The sequence below is a fragment of the Centropristis striata genome, chromosome 13, assembly GCF_030273125.1.
Source record: "Centropristis striata isolate RG_2023a ecotype Rhode Island chromosome 13, C.striata_1.0, whole genome shotgun sequence".
Classification (NCBI taxonomy): Eukaryota; Metazoa; Chordata; class Actinopteri; order Perciformes; family Serranidae; genus Centropristis; species Centropristis striata.
This window is the reverse complement of record NC_081529.1, coordinates 28,111,874-28,131,356: the sequence shown is the minus strand read 5'-3', so window position 1 is coordinate 28,131,356 and position 19,483 is coordinate 28,111,874. Positions and strand designations below refer to the sequence as shown.

The 19,483-nt window shown below is 41.2% G+C and overlaps 3 protein-coding genes across 5 annotated transcripts in view; 1 reads left to right on the top strand and 2 right to left on the bottom strand.

Annotated features, from left to right (window-relative positions):
- Positions 1–3,098, bottom strand: part of LOC131983792 (potassium channel subfamily T member 2) — a 57,589-nt gene extending 54,491 nt beyond the window's left edge. The window contains exon 1 of the mRNA XM_059348602.1: positions 2,474–3,098. Within this exon, the coding sequence (XP_059204585.1) occupies positions 2,474–2,562 (89 nt within the window). The 5' untranslated portion in view covers positions 2,563–3,098. The remainder of the gene's footprint in view (positions 1–2,473) is intronic.
- Positions 3,099–4,982: 1,884 nt separating this feature from the next.
- qtrt1 (queuine tRNA-ribosyltransferase 1) lies at positions 4,983–9,843 on the bottom strand. Its single transcript, XM_059347266.1, has 9 exons — positions 9,357–9,843; positions 9,126–9,194; positions 8,888–9,026; positions 8,580–8,774; positions 7,524–7,662; positions 7,364–7,439; positions 7,157–7,266; positions 6,700–6,784; positions 4,983–5,595 (listed from the first exon to the last, which is right to left on the bottom strand). Exons 1-9 carry the CDS (start codon positions 9,642–9,644, stop codon positions 5,443–5,445), a joined length of 1,254 nt encoding a protein of 417 aa, XP_059203249.1. The 5' UTR covers positions 9,645–9,843; the 3' UTR covers positions 4,983–5,442.
- A 30-nt stretch (positions 9,844–9,873) lies between these two features.
- dnm2a (dynamin 2a) overlaps positions 9,874–19,483 on the top strand; it is a 35,963-nt gene continuing 26,353 nt past the window's right edge. For all 3 annotated transcript variants that reach the window (XM_059347264.1, XM_059347262.1, XM_059347263.1), the window contains exons 1-4: positions 9,874–10,333; positions 16,718–16,791; positions 17,022–17,171; positions 19,215–19,418. In XM_059347264.1, the coding sequence (XP_059203247.1) occupies positions 10,173–10,333; positions 16,718–16,791; positions 17,022–17,171; positions 19,215–19,418 (589 nt within the window). In that variant the 5' untranslated portion in view covers positions 9,874–10,172. The remainder of the gene's footprint in view (positions 10,334–16,717; positions 16,792–17,021; positions 17,172–19,214; positions 19,419–19,483) is intronic.

Below are 19,483 nucleotides of genomic sequence, written 5' to 3'. Positions count from 1 at the left end.
GAAAGGGCAGAAAAGCTTGTCTTTGCGAGATCACTATGAACGCCCTAAGGCGAAAAGCCGGCACAGATCTTTCCAGCAATATAGCGGGGATTTGCGGGACCACACTATGAAAGGGTTTTCTGTTTATTGTCGCTTGTGACTACTCGCTACTTCGCAGGCTTTTACAAATGGCGTGTGTTGTTGTGGCGTCACATCCTGCGTAGCGTTCAATCCAATCAGCAACCAGGCTTTTTTCAGGGGAGAAAAATGGCCCTGCTCTTTGACAGGGCCAAAAAAAGTCTGGTCAAAAGACCGCTCAGGACGGCTCATATTCAAATTAGGGGCATTTTGGCGAGTGAGACCCGCCTCACTCCGGGTATTGGACTGTAATGGAAACACCCCTACTGAGAGGGGTGCGAGCTGAGAGAAGAGAGGGCCACTGGGAGAAGGCCCACAGAGGATGACAGAAGAGGGATTATAGGGCTCAGTAATGTATGTTTTCCTAGAGCAGAGAGCAGCCATATGTGTCAAGGAGATAAGTTATGCGCACACATGTTGACATTTTGATGTGTGAGATTTCTGTGCTGGCATGCGTTGATACTGTATGAAGCTATCTGTGCACCTGCACCCACTGGGACCGTCTTGGCCTTTGAGGATGTTAGTTAAAGCTGCTCCTGGATTAATGGACCACAGCAGACAAACAGTGTGTGATTCAACGGTAATTAAGCTTTCTGTCACTATCAATAACAGCTCCTGCTTTGCTTCTAATCAGTCCGTTTTATCGCGGCTAATACACCATTGGTGCTCAGATCAACATCTTTATCCTCTGTCAATCTCTCTCTCTCTCTCTTGCACAAATGTCATGTGCATATGAAAACATGCGATGCTCAGAAATACGCACACACATAGATTCAGCTTCAGAGAAGACATACACAGTTACACACATAGGGATACAAAGGACTAAATGTCTACTTTGTTAGAAACAAATGCTCATAATTAGGATCTAAAGGCTGGACATTACAGCTCTGCACAAAATGTGACATACACAGCCCACACAAGTTTAATATAAACCTCAGTACCTTCTAGAGCATTTAAAGTGATTGACACCAGGATTTCCCTGAAAACACTCCTCCGCATAATGTGTTTAGAGGGTATTACAGCACATCTGTGGCACCGCAAACACATGCATGCACGCACGCATGCACACGCACACACGCACACACACAGTTCTCTCAAACTGTCTCTAAACCATCAGTCAAAACCACACTGTCACTATACACCTACTTTGTTTCTGAAATTATCCCGGTTATTGTCAACTGCTTTTATTTTTTCTCGCCTCTCTTTAATTATGAGGAGCCTGGGCTATAAAAAGTCCTTTTGTGTCTCATGGACTTCCAAGAAGAAAGAAGCAAGCCCGGTCTCAAAGAACCTCTGTAATCAGGTGACTGAGGTCACACTTTGGAAACATTAGTCCTTGGGCAATAGACGACAAATTACATAAAGCTTAAAGAGCAGGGCCATAGGGAGGAGGCCTTCCTTTTGCTTCATCTGTGCAAAATAAGACTCTTTTACTAGTCTGCGAGACAGATATAATGCATAATGGTATGATTTCTTGCAAAAAAGAACAATGCTGTAATGCTTTAATAATGTGATGGTCATTATTATTGACAGGTCTATGCAGCACTGTCTTTGTAGTGAAGCCTGGAAATGGCTGATTGATCTCTTTCATGCTTTCAATAGCAAGTTTCCCCAATTATCTCCAAACACCCACTCAAAGTCCACAAGCAAGTGTTTCAGTCGTCATTTCCACATAGCAACAGGATGCACCAAGCATGAAATTGAGGTTAGGGTTTTCCATTAGACAGCACAATGAAATGGGCAAATTAGGCAATGCATATCATATAGCATGTCACATCTTCTAGTCTGCAAATGGAAAGTAAGCAAAGGTTAATTGCCAGTAACTGAGAGTGCCCACTTGAAATCGCCTGTCAAGGTGGCAGATGGTTCACAGCAAATCTCTGGAATTATAACATCAGGAGAGCATTTAAATAGGGTAACACTCTGTAGGTCTGGCTCGTGCACCAACCCCTTCCTGGTGGCTGCAAGCCAATGATTTATTTTGATGGAAAATGCGCCAGTAGAAATAAATATGCTTGAATGAATTAGCCTCTGATTCTCTTTGGAGTATTTTCTCCTGTGTGGTTTAATTAGTGCATTGCTTTTAGTGGGTTAATATTGAATTAGCAGGATTAGCAACAGTCGCTTCCGCGCACGCAGTGGAACTAGTAAACCTGTTGCAGCATCCATAACAACAGCGCTGCATAACTGGAAGTAGATTACTCCAACACATTCATACTCCTAAATCAACGAGATCACAAGTGCAAACACAAAGAAAGACACTTTAGAGACAAGATGATATAATGCCTCATGGCGCACAGATGCGCAACGGATTCAGTGCGCCGTGCGTAAACGATGTAAGTTGTTGCATGCTTACCTGTCATCGGTCTGCCAGTCCCCGAGCAACAGGTCTCGGAACCGGTACCGAGGGGGCAACGGGAGAACCTCCTTTTCCAGTTCGACCATGGTGCTCCTCCTCAAAGCCCAGAGATAGAGACAGATATCACCGCAAACCGCACCTCCACACCAAGGAGGTAGACCCCCCAAAACCAACTCCGCTCCTCGTCCTTCTGCTATTCAAAACGTAGATTAGAAGCGAACACATTGATACACCTCATGTCATCGTCTTCAACCTCCTTCCTAAAGAGAAATAAAATCAACTTCTTTCTTTGTTGGCACCCGTCTCACGGAGCTCTACTTTTCTTCCCACCGAGGCAACAGGTCGAGGATGTGGATCCGTCGGTGCGTAGGGGGGAGGCTCCACTTTTACTGTGACAGCTGGAGAGCAACTGGTTGTCTCTCACCACCAGCATCCTCCCTGCCTCAGCTCCGCATGGACGCACTGGCAGCAAATGTGTAACCAGCCGTTGGGGACTACTGTTCTGCTACGACTTTTCATTTCAGCTTCAATTAGACAAACAAAAGCCAAAACTAAAACTAATCCCAAATGACAATAAAACCGTCACACATAAACACCACGATCCCCACAAATGTCATCATACTTCTGTGGAGAGCTGCGCGCATCTGAGTGTAAACGTCGTTTACGCAGATTATATCTTGGGATATTTCTTGTTTCTGCACGGAGAGCTATAAAGCTCTTATAATGTGCTATTAAATATAATAGCGTTGTAGCTGTTTTTCGAGCAGGAGGCGCAGATGACTTGTTGGGAATTGTCTTGCTGAAATAAACATGAGGACACATCCAATTTATTTAGTGCAAGCTTGCCAACTCAGAGCGCTGTTGCTCTCTCACTAAGCAGCTAAATATAATCAAACACACAGCAGAAGCAGAAGATATTCTAGAGAAAAACACCCCTTCTCGTGAAAAAGAAGCATACACTGACATATACGATTTTTAAAAGCAATACGGGATAGTGCTGGGCGATAATTATCACTTAAAGATCGAGATATCACCATACACAATTACATTCTGAATCAGTAACAACTATTTAGATGATTTATTTACTTAGATAAAAGTAGCAATACTACAATCTGTTACAAGCAAAAGCCCTGACTAAGGTACAAGTACAAAGGTATTTGCATCAGAATAAACTAAAAGTAAGATTAGGCTACTCTATGCAGAATAGTCCATTTCAGGATAAGATATATCAATCTAATGGAATTTTTGATGCATTCACGTGTTCATCACTTTAATGTTCAGCTGGCAAAGGTGCATCTTATTTTGATTGCTTTATAAACTACTGGGTATATTCATTTATAATAATACATTATGTAATTAATAATTAATTATCTGAAAAAGCAACTTACTTAGCGTTGTCAAATAAACATAGTGGAGCAAAAAGTACAATATTTCCCTGTGAGATGTAGTGGAAATATGAAACTGCAGTTAATCAAATTACTCAAGTAAAATGCAATTCAACATTGTACTGTGCAGTACTTGAATAAATGTACTTACTTTCTTTCCACCACTGGTCCAAATTGATCATACTAAGTATACAAAAACGATTTATCATGTGGTTATTCCATATACACTATTTATTTACTGAATTATCAGAAAACATGTTATATCATCATATAAATAAAGATATGAAATGACCTATTCAGGGATAGAGGTTTTAGCCATATCAGCCAGTCACGATCCAGCATTAGGTTTAAAATAACAGATTCCTCTGACTGTTGGTTATTATAAAATGCCACAATAAACTAAATAACATCATGGCACAATATCAGTTAGTTAGTTCTTGGTGTAACAAATTGAAACACTTGCATTTAATGGTGTTTAAGCCCTGTAAAACTGCTCTTATTCCGCACCAATCCCCATCATTTATTTTGTAGCACCACACTGTTGTTGTGTTAGACATCAGTTTGCCTGCTAGTCATTATATGTCAAAGGTTTAATCTTGTGGAGCCTGTGGACACAACAGAAGCCATAATGAAATTCAAATGTGGTGCTTAAGAGAACAGTTGTCTCAAAGCCAGAGACAACAGGTGTTATTTAAATCAACTTCCATTGATTAATATTAATCACCCACCACCGAGCCATGGTAAAGCAGTGCCACTGAGAGGTAAAAACAAAAGCTCCACTTACAGGGTCAAAAAGGATTATCGGCCACTGCACGGATGAAAATGAATAAGAACAATGCACAAGAATGATTTGATGCCATTTGAATGGATTCAGTTTGTGAGCATTTTTGTGCTCGATTTGAGCTCATAAGCTTAATTTCACTGCTACGGTATTTTATTTATAGACACCTGAACTGCTTTTGACTCTATTGGGAAACTTGCACAGCGCATCATTCAGTTTTACAGTCACTTTACTGTGGTTTTTGTCTATCTTGCCCTCTGGTGGCCATCATGACACAAGCACACAATCTGCAGTGATATCTGTTCATTATGTGTTCAAACAGTTACCTGACATCTACTACTCTGTTAAGATGTGGGTTAAAACACCAGAACACACAATCATTTATTAATCTTGTGCCTTTGGTAAAATTGAAGCACCTGGTTGACATGAAGGCAAAACATTTCATTTCTAGTGGGTGGGCCGAGCTCTGTAGCCATGGTAACAACAAAAGTGTCGGAGCGTATCAGCGGAGATAGTTCATGTGTTTCAAACCTCATTTAAACCCCATTCAGTCTCACATTATCATAATGTGTACTCTGAGGACAATTTGCAGAGGCTGAGTAAAGAAAAAGACTATCAGGCTTTATCCCTTCAGATCAAAAGCCATTTTGCTCATCGCCAGAAAAAAAAATGGCAATCCATACAAATAAAAACAAAGAGTAGAAAAAAGAAAAAAGCATCCATAAAAAAAGTCATTTAAAAGATATAAAATCTTTCAGTCACTGTTTGACATTTACAGCACGACGGCTGCCTGCCCAGTTCTATTCCAGTGTAACGTTGACGGAGGCGAGAGCGTCCACAGCCCAGCTGGGGTACTGGTCAGGGGAGGGAAACAATCGCTTCATGAACGTCCGTATAAACTCAGGGAAGCGTCCTTCCACAATGCTCTGTCTCACAGAGCGCATCAGGGTGAGCTGCAAAAAGAAATGATCAATGAATGGAAGGAAAACAATGTGATTTTTTTTTTCTTTAACACCAGTGGGAAACTATCTTCTCTTCTGCAGCAGTCAGATGTACAGGGTCATCTCAAAAAATTAGAATATCATGGAAGTCAACTAGCCACAACCAAGTATTGAGTGCATATACATGGACATACTTTTCAGAGGCCAACATTTAAACATACTTTTTAAAATTGGTCTTTTGTAATATAATTTTTTTTTGAGACAGTAACTCTTAGGTCTTCATTAAATGTAAGCCATAATCATTATAAAAAAATAAAATAAAATAAATGAAGACATGAAATGTTTCATTATGTTTGTAATGGATCTATATAATGTGTTATTTCCACTTTTTGAATTTAATTACTGACATAAACTTTTCTATGATATCCTAATTTATTGAGATGCACCTGTAAGCCTCATCAGAGTATACAGTACATGAAAATAAAAAAATCATGTTAGAGTGAAGGCCCCACAGGCCAAACAACATGGACATAGTCTACTGAAAAGCTGAATTAATTGGGAAAACGTTAAAAAAGAAATGAATATGCTGCATAATCAGACTTGATCCGTTATGCTCTCTTAATGTGAACCTCATGTTTTGGGACATCATCTGTCACAAAAGGTGACACTTCATGGGTTTGATAATGCCAAAGCAGCAAAGCAAGTTTGCACCACTTTGGGGTACAAAGAACGGACAGATTAAACGGCCGAGAAAGAGAAAAGGACAAAATCTGAATCATGTCACATACTTTTGTAAAGTTCAATAGTTCAACTTCAGTTTGACTTTATCACATTTCCGTCAGAGCACTTAAGATTTTGGAACACAGTATGTAAACTAACTGGTTCTGGTACCTTTCAGTAGCAGGAAATCTACTGATAAAACATATTTTAAACAAGTGTTGTTTGATTTTATCAGCTCCTTTAAAACAAATCAGGAAATATCTTAAAAAAAAAAAATAAAAAAAAAAAGACTTACAGTTTTAATTAGTGAAAAAAACAAGATAAACCCTGTTTTTATGTTTTGTAAATTAATTCATTATTTTTTGTTGTTGTTTATTCTTCTTATCCTATACTGACCTGGTAGGCAATGTTGTGGATGGTGACGTGATGCATGGCTGCAGTGTCACTTTTAAACAGAGCATGGAGGTAAGCCCGACTGTGTCTGAAACAGAAAATATGCATAATTTTTACCTAATTTTTACAGTAATACAGTTTTACAATATGTGTGGCAAAAATGTCTCAACATCAGACAGCATCTTCTGGCACCAGGAGACACAATTCTGGTGTTTTATTGCTGAGAAATTCCATCATAAAAATGCATGAAACATGAAATAAAAAACAAATGCAAAGACTTTAGCAGACTTATATCGCCAACACATCCCTCCTTTACAATAAAAAGAAGTGACTGACTGCTAGACAAACAAGTTAAAGGTTTTCTTGGGAGTGCTTTACAAACTTCAATATTTGTCAAAGAAAGAATCATAATCAAATAATTATCATGCAAGCCAGGCTTACAGATGCATTTTTGACTTACTTCTTGCAGGTGGGACACTGGCAGTCTGGGTCTATTGGCTGGAAGTCCTTGGCATACTGTTTATGTTTTACCTGGAGAGATCCCCAGGGAACCAAGGCTGAGCCAAACCTCTAAAAAGGAAAAAGAAACAGAAATATGATGTCAGAAAAAAAATGCTAAATGAACATTTAAAGGTGATCATCAGTGTGTGAGGTAAAGGGAGCTTACCGCAGTGCGGGTGGGGAACACACAGTCAAACATGTCACATCCCAGAGCTACACACACCACCAAATCCACAGCATACCTGCAGCACAGGAGGGTCATACACAGTGTGAGAAATAAACACCGCAGTTTTCATGAGATATTTTAAGCATTCAGGCAGACGTACCCTACACCCATGAGATATCGAGGCTTCTTCCGAGGCAGGTGGTTCGTGCTCAGGGTGACCATCCGCCAGAAGTCATCCTTCTCTTCTCCTCCACTCAGGCCTCCGATGGCAAAACCGGGAACATCACGTTGAGTCATTTCTGCATGAAGGGGACAAAACATCTGAAGCTTGAGCCCTCATCAGTGCCAATCTGTTGCGAACCAACATTAAAGTTTGACTGGGCATTTCAGTTTTCTCTGCCAAATTACAGATTGCTGCCAATATCTTTGAAAAATATTTATGCTCTTTAAATTTGACAGTAAATATCTTGATTCATCTTCAGGTCCTGATACTTTGAGCAAGACTGCTACTATCCAAGCTGCCTGCCACCTGTTTGATTTACACATACCTCCTCGTCGGTCGGTATGTAAAAGCTTATTTACGCTCATTGATACACGAGTGAAGGGAATATTACATGTTAACTTTATAGTTGGGATTCTTTTTAAGTGGAATTTATAAGCTCCTTATCCATATTCTGTGAGTTATTTTAATTAGATTTAAATTATGTTCTTAATAGGGATGGAAATCATTAATCAATGGTTGTTAAGAATTTTGTCAATCTGATGTTGGCATCAAATAAACATGTTGTAGAACCTTTTGCGCATCCACGCAATATGTATTACAATAGGTTATGCCTTGTTTGTGTTTAAGAGCCCTAGGATTTTGAGGCCTGAAAATAAAAATTTAATTGAGAAACACAATCACTATTTGCCCATTTTTGTTATATAGGCGACTGTTCATTATATATATATATATATATATATATATATATATGGCTTCTCTACATCTACAGGAGCATGTATAAAAGCATAACGATTAATCAATTAATTGATCATTAATGTAAAAGATGCTCAAGTTGGCAGATTTCTTCCAAACGCCCATCCTTAGTTCTTAGGCTCCATCCAAATATGATCCAATCCTCCAGCAGGCTTGCCAATACCAGTTATACAGGGAAAGAGGTAGGTAATTAACAGTATAGAAGGGATGCTCAGAGACCAAGATTAGATTTTTTTTTACCATCTAGACAGGCCTTGCGCAGCTCGGCATTCAGCCCTCCCTGGATGATAGCAAAGAGATTTTGTTTGCCTGGATTTTTATTGGCTGTAATGCAGCGATCCAGCCAGCGAATGGATCTGTGCATTGCCTCCTCCACTCGTGGTCCCGTCACGGTACTGCTGACCACATCATCCAGCTGCATCATGATGTCTGACCCTGGAAGAACAGAGAAACATGGAGAAACTGCCTTTTAGCCACTGAGAGACTGAGGGGAAGGTCAGAGTATTTGTTATTTTATACTGATTCAAGTAATTTGACTCCTTGCAGACCCAGACTGTTCTGTATGCTGATGGATTTCTCAGGACTGAGGAGGATCTCTTTGCCATCATAGGGGGACTTGAACTTTACCCCTTCCTCAGTGACCTCCGAGAGCTCAACTAGAGACACCATCTGAAACCCCCCGCTGTCCTGGAAGCAGAGCAAAGTGAAACACAAGACTTCAACACAGAGTTCATCACCTACCCCTCATACTTTTGTGAATGTATTCATAAGGAAAGCAACACTTACAGTTAAAAGATTTCTCTTCCAGTTCATGAACCCATGTAAACCATTGGCTTTCTCGATCAAATCAGGCCCCTGTAGGCAGAAGAGATTAAATGAAAAAAAATATTTACAAAAGAAATTGTGTCAAAAATGTATATAGCTACTTTTGAAGTGCGGTGCTTGCGCAAATATTCCGATACTTTACATTAAAGTTAACTGAACCATAAGAGTTGCTATTGTTGAAGTGTTGCTTACCGGTCTCATGCCCAGGTGGTAAGTGTTTCCAAGACAAATCTGACAGCCAAGACCCTCCAGCTGATCCACAGTGATCCCCTTCAGAGTGCCCTGAGTACCGACAGGCATGAACACCGGCGTGCTGACGGCACTGTGTGGCAGTATAAGATCACAAGCTCTTGCTTTTGTCACTGGGCATTCAGCAACGATTCGCAGAGTGAGGGGAGAAACTGCAGACAGAGCTTTCTTCAGGGACATGTTGTTTTCTGAAGTATTGGTATCAGCTCCACACTCTATGGTAGCAGCCATGTTGCACCGAACATGTGACGTGAGCGGCTGCGGTTCATTATTTCGTTGACCAATCCGAAACGAGTGATTTGTTTGGGGCGAAGAACACGCCTTTTATGTATCCAATCAGAATGTCAGTTTGGTTGAAGGGCAGCTAGATTAGCCAATAGACTGCTTGGATTTGCAGACAAGAGGCGGGGCCATACTTGCCGGTTTCGATCGGATGTCGTCTCCTCTGACCGGATGGTGTTTGCGTAGAGGAAGTTTTGTTTTGCGAGTTTTCCGTCCGTTTCGATTGACTGGTTATTTAGTTAATGCTCTCAAAAAACGCGGAATGATAACGGTGTGAATTGCATTGCCGGTAACCGCTCAAGTGTCCAAGGAGAGAGTAAAAGCCGGCGCTGTTTGAGGCGGCGCAACTCTACACTTCAGAGTAACCCGAGAGCACCTTCCTGCTAAGCTAACGTTACCCAGCTAGCTAAGTTAGCACAGCTATCGTCAAGTTCTGGTTTGTGTTGTGTTGAAGGGGCTCTCCGAGCTAACGAAGCCATGGGGAACCGGGGCATGGAAGACCTGATTCCCCTCATCAACAAGCTTCAAGACGCGTTCAGCTCCATTGGCCAGAGTTGCAATTTGGACCTTCCTCAGATCGCTGTGGTTGGAGGACAGAGCGCTGGAAAAAGCTCTGTCTTGGAAAATTTTGTTGGAAGGTAAGTGGTTGTGGTTTGAGTTAGCCTCTTCATTCAACTCATATTTTAAATGACATAGTTTCTTGCGTGTTATTACATTCGTAACCATGTGTTTAGAACTGTACAGCAAGTTTGAAATCAAGCTATGCTAACGTTAGCCACTTCACCAGCACGTAACGTCAATATTAAGTTACGCGCTTGTCGTAAAAGTGCCTTGAAAGTGTGAAGTGGCTTTGGGTTGACAACTTGATGTGAATACGCTATTTACGTGGCAAAGCAGTGGGTCGTTGGAGAACTTGTTTTTATCAAGTTTTGTGTACCTCAGGTTTAACTGCAGGCTTAAACAGCACAATGTTCAAACGTTGATGGTACAAATCGTCACCCTGTTAAAATAACTAACTCATTATTTCAAGTTTTGCAGGAAACACCAAAACTTCACCAAAAGTGTAACATATGACATTTATTGATCATTTCACTCAGAATGGGTGTAACAAAGGATGGCTATTGGCATAATAATAACACTGTGTGTAAATTATGTAACTTAAGAGAAAAAGCCTGTCAGAAACGTGACATGACAAGTATCATGAGCATTAATGTTACTTCAAAGTGTCATTAATGTTCATGACACATCCCATGTCATGTTTAAGACACGCTCATGTCACTCTTATGTAGACATAGGTGGCCGGCGTCATGAGGAGATGATTTAGGTATAAAAAACAATTTTGACAAAAAATGACTTAGGCAATTAGTTACCGGTAGTTGTCTTTACACCCTGACTTTTTGCACATGACAAACAAGATGTCTATAAAGAGTTTCACCAACTAATGTTAGTGTGTGTAAACTGCACACTGTGGTAACCTTTTCCTGTGGTCCTATTTACGATTCCATGCCACACCCAGAAAGTCCTGCAGGATTTACATTAATTGTTATTTGGTCTGTAGCTCACAGCTGTTGGTGGTAGTTTTATTGTGTCACAGAACAGTTTGTTGTGAGATTAGCGTGTTTGTTGTTCTTTCAGTTGTGGAAGTACAAATAAGTTATCGGGAAGGAGTGGAGTGAATTTATACCTATGACCTCAATGCACACAGCTAAAATTCTGTCTAACAGCACAATCTTGCATCAGTAGCCGACACAACTTCCCTTACCATCTTCCTCTTTTGTTACCCTTTTTGGCAAAAATTTTGACATGAAGGAAATGCACATGTCATCTCTCCATTCTGTGTAGCACGAAGGTAAAGCTAGAGGGCTCTTCAACAGCTCCTGGCGTCCTCAACAGGTCGGTCCTGTTGTCCTCTCCCACATCAGCAGCGAGTAAGATCGCCCTGCAGATAAAGAAACAAAACAATCTGGCTCTAAAGCAGCTTGTTTAGCAGGTTTCCACCCCATTGAGAGTCACTCAGTATGTGTGTAACCCAACCCACCCAGGGATAGCACGATCACACATGAACACAGGGCTGCCAGCAGACATGAGGAAGTACGGCGGTTGTTAAGATGGCATGCAGACAGGCCTTTGGTTATAAACACAGCGGTGAGAGCATGTCGTAACTGCTCTCAGGCAAGAACACTCCCTCACACTCACACACACAGAATAGACAGAATAGACTACCACTCAGTGCACATTAATTCAGATGAGTGGGACTTTGCCCTGTGAGAGCACTTGACACATATCAGCAGTAATTAACATGAAACATTTCGTGGTGACCTCAATTTTGGTTCCTGGGCAGGCCCTCCACTTTCTGCATGTTGACAAGGCTAACATACGCCCATTTGCAAGTTACACAAGCACTTTGCACATATGCAATGGCATGCACTCTCGCCCATGCCCGTCCTTTTAGTGCTGCACTTTAGTGTTTACCATCTTTTATCCTGACGCTGAAAAAAAAGTAGCAGCAGCTACTCTGTATGGCTGTTGCTGTTGTGCACGTGAGCTTGAAAGCAGAAAAGGTGGAACAGCAGAAGTTAAACTCATAGCTACAAGGTCGAGTCTTACTTCAACCTGGAAGCACTTGGGTGGTGCTGCATATCACTATAGCAACATGCGTGCTAATGTAGAGGTGACTCATTGTTGATCTAAGGGCTTGTTTAAGATCAGGAGCAGTCAATAGCTAATCCCAACACCATGTTCAGTTATCTGTTGCACAAAACCATGAGTGTTTAGTGTTTTAGGATAATTGATTTGCAAATTCTCCGTGGTGACAACAGACTTTAACCTGTTACTGTCAGTATTACGGCTATGGTTTCCCCAGTGGCTCAGGTCTTGTTCTTCAGCAAGTTGCTTGTTGTGTGTGAAAGGCTAGCTTCATCCCTGTGTCCCCAGGCATGAAAATAATCCCTTTCTCTTTCTGCAGCACCGGCAACAAAAGAAACACTCACTTAGTGCTGGGAAGAGACAAATTTCAGACCATGAACTGAATGTTTTAGACTCTGAGCGTAAATGCTCCTCCTCTTCTTTCTCCCGCCTGAACTCCAAGCTGATGTCATGGCCTGTTACGTGTGCCAAGTGACATACTACCTCATTCTCCTTAACTGGAAAATGTTCTGTCATCATTATATGCATGTCTGCAGTATGGAAAATAAGGCATAGACCTTAACTTGCTGTACTAGCTCTCAGTTGTTGTAATCCTGATTTTCAGTCCAGACAGGTTAGGTGGGTTCGAGATTGCTCACTGTGCTGTGTGACCCATCTTGTTGATGTGATTTGGGCCTGTGATCCCTCCAAATTTGTTAGGGGAGAGCAGAAGACATTGGCTGGCTGGTCTGCATACTTTGTTGGGCAGAAGCTAATCACATCACCCTGGCTCAATAGCCTCATCTATTTGTGAATGTTTTTGTCGTTTGTTAAGAGCCAGTGTGTTTATTTGTTTAGGTATGCATCAGGGCAACCTAATGAGGGACCTTGAGTTTTATACACTAAAGCCAGTGATACGTCATGGTTACAGTCATTTAGCCTTAAAGTTGGAGACGTAACACACCTTTGTCATGACAGCCACAGGTGTACATAATAACAATAACAATGGCTACCTTCCAGTCAGTGCCATGGCCCAGATATTGTGCATGCTGCTTTGCTGGCATTGCTGAGTGACAGCTAAATGTACCAGTATTTTATATGGCATATATGTAAACTCTCTAATTTATGCTGAATTACATTTAGCCTAACTTTTGTGTTATTTTACTCACTTGTGTGCACTGTAATGCATGTGTTATTGGATTACAATTAACTTTCATTTAAGAGATAATTATCAGGACTGTGTCTCCGTTTCTGGCTGTGTTGTTGTCATTGTCCCAGTAGGGAGTAAAGACGTCATATCTGTTACAGCAAGCTGGTCTGGGTGGAGGTTGTTATCAGACGTGCGTCAAGTAAACTACTGAGCAACCAGGAGTTCTCAAGGCAGTGAAACAGTTGTCTAAAGTTTGAAGCTGGCCCAGATGTTTAATAAAAACTGTGTTTTTCATTTAAAAAAAATGTTTTTTTTCTCTAAGTCTATGCCACCTTTACAGACATGTCTGGATGCTTGTGTGTAGCACTGTGGGCATCCCTGTGAGGAAGACAGCCAAGTAGCAGACAGCGAAGGGATTTTCCACCAAACAGTTGGATTTTGGTAGTGCTTGAAAAGGATTTGCAGTGACAGACTGGTGTGGGAATGTGGGTAACCATAATTATATATTCACTGCCATTCTAGAAACCCATGGGATAAGTTCCACCAAACCTCAAACATGTTTTTATGTACTTCTCCCTCACATGAGAGCGCTCTATGACCTCAGAGTTTCACACATCAGTTTCCATGTTTAAAAATGAGCCTTGCCAGGCCTCTGTAGACATGAGGAAAAGAAGGATCAGCTATGGGCTATGGCTCCTTAGAGTTGCTCTGCCAGTTTGTGAGAGGCAGAGGCTGTCAGGGTGGGCAGGCAGGCAGGGGGAGGGGATCTGGCTCTCATGATCTCTCTCTGCCCTACTCTCTTCCTCTTGCTTTCTCTTGTGGTAGCGGGAGGGAGGGAGGCTCACAGACTGATGCTCTTTGCTCGGCCATCCATAATGCATGAAATGATACACAATCTGCTCAGCCTCGTCTATCATTTACAGGGCATCAATAATAGAATCCTGGCCTCTTGCTTCTTTTCAATATGCCACCGCAGTTTATCCAATTCTGTCTATGAAGAGTAACTGGTTTCATTCAGCTCTTATGTCTTCTCAGAAGAGCATTTTGAAACAAACTATTTCTTTATGTGCGTTTTTACGTACACTTTGTTGACACTTTATTCTATTGCTGTTAATCTTTGACCAGTGGCCACTTGTTGAGACAATGAGACACCTGCTAAAAACCAGTGAGAGTGGCCTGTAACTGGAGAGATGCATCAGTACATTAGCAGTTTCTTGGAGAGGTCATAGCAAGAATGACTTCTCCAAGAAGCATCTTGCTGCCATTCTCCACATCCAGTATGTGCAGCAAATCCTTACGCTCAGCCTATAGTCGCTGTGTTCTCTATCTCCCTCCCGGAGTGCCATTCCTCATCCAGGCCTTTCTATACTGTCTGCCATGTGAACAAATACCCGCATGCTCCACATTATGTGCATGACACAGCACCAGTGCTGAACCACAGACCTGTGGATTTTTGCTGATGTAAGGAACATCCAGAATGTTCCCCACTGTTTCACCACAGGACTGCAGCCTGGGAATAGCAGGCAGTGTGGCAGCTCCTCTCTTTCCTCCTGTCCTGTGGCTGACACATTGCTTACAGTCTGGAGTCAGCAGGCGGGCTGAGCACTGACCGTAGTCCCCTCAGGCCTGTAGGTCTGGCAGGACGAGTAAAGGAGAATGTGGGTTAGTCACTGACATGCTCAGCTCTGCTCTGATTGTTCCAGGACCGGGGCTGGTGATTACCACCAGATGTAGTATGTTTGCAGAGCAGCAGAGGGGCCTTCAGAAATGGGAGGGGAGTTTAGAAGACTGGGTGGAGGAGTCTCCTCTGAGGGCTGACTAAGCAACTTTTGTCATGTGGTTAAACATTCTTCAGGTACCCTGTCACCTGTAACAACTGGTTTCTGTAAGAATAAATTACTGTTACACCAACAGCATTTGCCCTTGTTTATTTCCTGCCAGTTCATGCTTCAGTGCATTACCTTCTGTAATTAAGTGGCAGTATGCAAGTCTGCAGTTGAGAATGTGCACACAGCAAGACAATGTCAAGTCTCAGGGCCGTGTGGTTAAGGCGTTATCATGGGTGATATATGTTGTATTGACACAATAGCGAACAGTGGCCAGTTGAAACCGTGCGCCTTGCCTCTCCTTTAGATAGACAGTAAATCAAACAGCAGGGAACCAGTTCATCAATCGGGAAACACCACATTACAAAGGGTCAATCCACCTTAAAACAGAATTTATTGATAGCTTTTCATATTATTTTGATCAGTAAAGTTTGTGTTTGTAAACTTGACAACACTCTCCCCAAATTACAAATTAGTCTTTCCAGGTCACTTTTATTTACACTTCAGTCCATAAAAAGTAAAACACATGAACATCATAAATTTGCTGAAATCTCTTTTTATTCACCACCTTCCCAGTTGAGAAACAGACATCCCAGCTGACCAAATCATGTTTTCGTGGTTGCGTTGATGTCTGACAAAATCAGAATAAGCATAAGGTCCATTACAACATCTGTACTGTATGACTGGCTAGATCAACGTTTAAATGTGTTACAGAAAAAGTTGGAGGACAGAAAGATGTTACATGTGATTCAGTGTCCTCCTCCTCTCTCTGGTCACCTATATTGTGATTTATAAACACAAAACTAGCAGTCATTCCAGAGCTGCAGTGCCGCAACAAAATCTGAATTGTGAAACCCCTTTATTTGAATGTCGAACAAAACGTTTATATGTGTCCCGGGGAAATCACCACAGATTTTGCATGGTGCTGTAGGAGTTCTTCCATTATTCACTGTCTGTGAAGTTCAGCATAAGAATGGACAAAGTCATAAATTAAAAGGGATCTGAAGAGTAGATTGTTGTCAGTATAACATCTGTGAATTCTATTTTAGGGTAGATTTCCCCACAGTGAGAGTGGGTGTGAATGAATTGATCTCTTAAGCTCTAATGATGAGAGAAAATTACTTTGTCACATTTGATTTGTTGAGAGACACGTTGGAGGCGTGAAATTCCCCCATGCCCATCAATTTACCAGAGGCCATGCTGCAAGAAAATGGACATTGAGTGTAATGAATAATTGAACGTTCTTTCTGTCCCTTTCTTTTTTTTTCTGTCTCTCTTACTTTCTCTTTTTGTTGCTTTGTCTCTCTCTGTCCTGAACCGCTCCTATTTTACCCAACATGCCCCCCTTCTGTGTTGATTTCCCTTTCTTTCGGCTCTCTACAATTCCGGTGTTTATGTTTCTTTCTCTGTCTCTCCCTCAGGGATTTTCTGCCACGTGGAAATGGCATTGTCACCCGCAGACCTCTCATTTTGCAGCTGGTCAACAATAAAGCAGGTGAGTGTACCAGTCCTGTGCACATACACATCCTGTCTCCTTTCATTGCTGCCCTGCACATGGCCTCTCTGTCACAGTGCCTCAAGCTAAGCTCACTGTCTGCAGTTTGCTGCCTTCATCTCTTTAATTTAATATTCTCTTTTCCCCCTATCTTCCCTGCTCTGTCTTTCTTTGTCTTTTTCTGTCCCTTCACCCTACCCTTGTTTACGTCATATTGCCCCTGTGTGTAGAATATGCTGAATTCCTGCACTGCAAAGGGAAGAAGTTTGTGGATTTTGATGAAGTGCGATCGGAAATTGAGGCGGAGACCGACAGGATAACAGGCTCCAACAAAGGCATCTCTCCCATCCCAATTAACCTAAGGGTCTACTCCCCAAACGGTAAGTCTTAATGTGAAACGCACATCTAACTCAAACGTAAAGTCTCTGTCTGTATGTATTTCCTGTATTGCTGAACGCCCAAGTGAGCGTGGTGTCTAGTGTGAAGGTCTTTAGATGAGCTATTCTTGAGAAAGCTGCCTGTTGCAAGCTGCAAAACTGGAGGCCATGCATTTGAGCCTTTCTCAACAGGCAACGACTATTGCTTCTAGTGCCAACCCACTTTTTTTACCACATCCACTTCAATATGACAAAAGCCAACCAGAGATATTAAAACAGTTCTACTTCAGATTAAACCATGTCCATGTGACAAAAGGCTCAACAAAAAGCAGCTTTTTCACGGAAATTACGCTGACACAGATTCTGTGAGATACAACTGCGACAGTAGCTTGAAAAATAATATGGGGCACTGAATTTGATCAATGTACTGTTTATTAGACAACAAATGAAACAAGAATTTGCTGCAGTCCCCTTAACCCACTCCCCACTGCAAGGAGACTACCGTCAAGGCTTTCGTCATACAGAAGTGGACGTGGTTTAATCTAAAGTAGATTGGAAAGAAACTGAAGATGCAAACAGACCCTTGGTCTTTTTTTTCCTTATGTAAAGTACATTTGCATATTGCATAATATGCGGTGAAACAATATGTATTCGTCAACCATCAGAGTTTTTCCCATAGATTTTCTCACACTTTATACTTATGCATTTATCTCTTTGAATATCTCTGTAAATGTTATTTATATCAAAACATTATAGTGAAATATCTTGATCAGGTATTTAATGGTCTTGTTAAGCCAAAAAATTACATTAAACATTAATAAAAACAGACATTAAAAACTGATTTTGTCCATAAATCATTTCTCAGTTGAATTGAATGACAATAATAAATGTCACAATACTTCAAATCAATTACCTGTACCATGATAAAAGGTTGATCCATATTGCGCACTGCTAATGCAAACAGCAAATTTCTGGCATTGTGTACATGTTATTCTGTGCTACTGATATCTGCCACTCGCTACAATATGGGCTTTCCAGATAGCCTTGTAAGATTTAAGAAAAACAACTAGATTGCCGTTTGGACCAGTGTGGTTTTGGCAAAACATTAAAAAGAATGAAGTCACTTTTGTTCTAATGTGTTTTTTTACTCCTCACCGAACGGCTGTCACAAACCATCATATTCACCCCCTTGTGGGAGCCGTTGTGGGGAATTCACCATCAAATCCAACATTTAAGTTTATTTCTTTCAGTAAATGTAACACTTGAAAGTAATAAAACCTCAGAGGGCATTTATGTTTTTATGAAGTGAAAAACAAATTAGGCTTGGTTTTACAACAGCAGAAGTCTGCCCACTCAAGTGACTCGCACACAAGACGAAAGCTTCGCCTATCGCCATAGACACACATTAACATGTGAGATTAAGGCTGATGGTGTCGATGTCTGTTTGTTTTTATTTAAAGGAGGAAAATTAAGTTGACACTAGATAAAAAGACACGGCATCTATTTATTTTGCCATGTAAACAACACATTAACAACACTATGAATAGGCTGTGTGTTTTCTCAACACAGTGATTGCCCTTTTTAACCAAGAAGGCTTTTGATTAATCAAACATTTGTTTGTCTCACATCCATCACTACCCGGGTTTCTAGTCAAGTAATTATGGAAATATGACTTGCATAAATTATGATGTATTGCTAAAATATTTGTTAGGCTTGTTTTGTAATACAGTGGAAACCACTTATAGTGATCACATCTGTCAAGTCAAATTGATTATTATTGGTGGATTTTTATCACCATTTTTTTTCATGCATATTGCTTTGTAATGAACACTGTAAGCAGACTATCAAGCAAATGATTATTAACTTTTATTAACTGCATTTTTATAGGAATTTGTCTGTCCCAGCCTTGTTGATCTATATAAGCGATGGTTGCTCAATGCAACTGTGATTATAAGTTGTTTCCCCTGTACAGCTACATCAGAATTATATACTTAAACTCTTATATGCGTTTCTCATTTTTTTATGACCTTTATCCATGTGGCTCAGTGCTGAACCTGACCCTGATCGACCTTCCGGGAATGACTAAGGTTGCTGTCGGAGACCAGCCCGTAGACATCGAGCACCAGATCAGGGACATGCTCATGCAGTTCATCACCAAGGAGAGCTGTCTGATCCTGGCCGTCACTCCTGCCAACACTGACCTGGCCAACTCAGACGCCCTGAAGATCGCCAAGGAGGTGGACCCACAGGGTAAGCATGTACCTGTCAAAGAGCAGGCCCTTGACCCCAATCTAACAATCTTTTTCTTATGCTTT

Bases quoted from the DNA above. Each gene is read 5' to 3' on its own strand.
- qtrt1 (XM_059347266.1), bottom strand. From the start codon at position 9,644: ATGGCTGCTACCATAGAGTGTGGAGCTGATACCAATACTTCAGAAAAC. The intron at 7,440-7,523 runs GTACGTCTGCCT...CCTGTGCTGCAG, and splicing joins CGATATCTCATGGGTGTAGG to GTATGCTGTGGATTTGGTGG. The intron at 5,596-6,699 runs GTCAGTATAGGA...TTCTTTTTGCAG, and splicing joins TCCACAACATTGCCTACCAG to CTCACCCTGATGCGCTCTGT.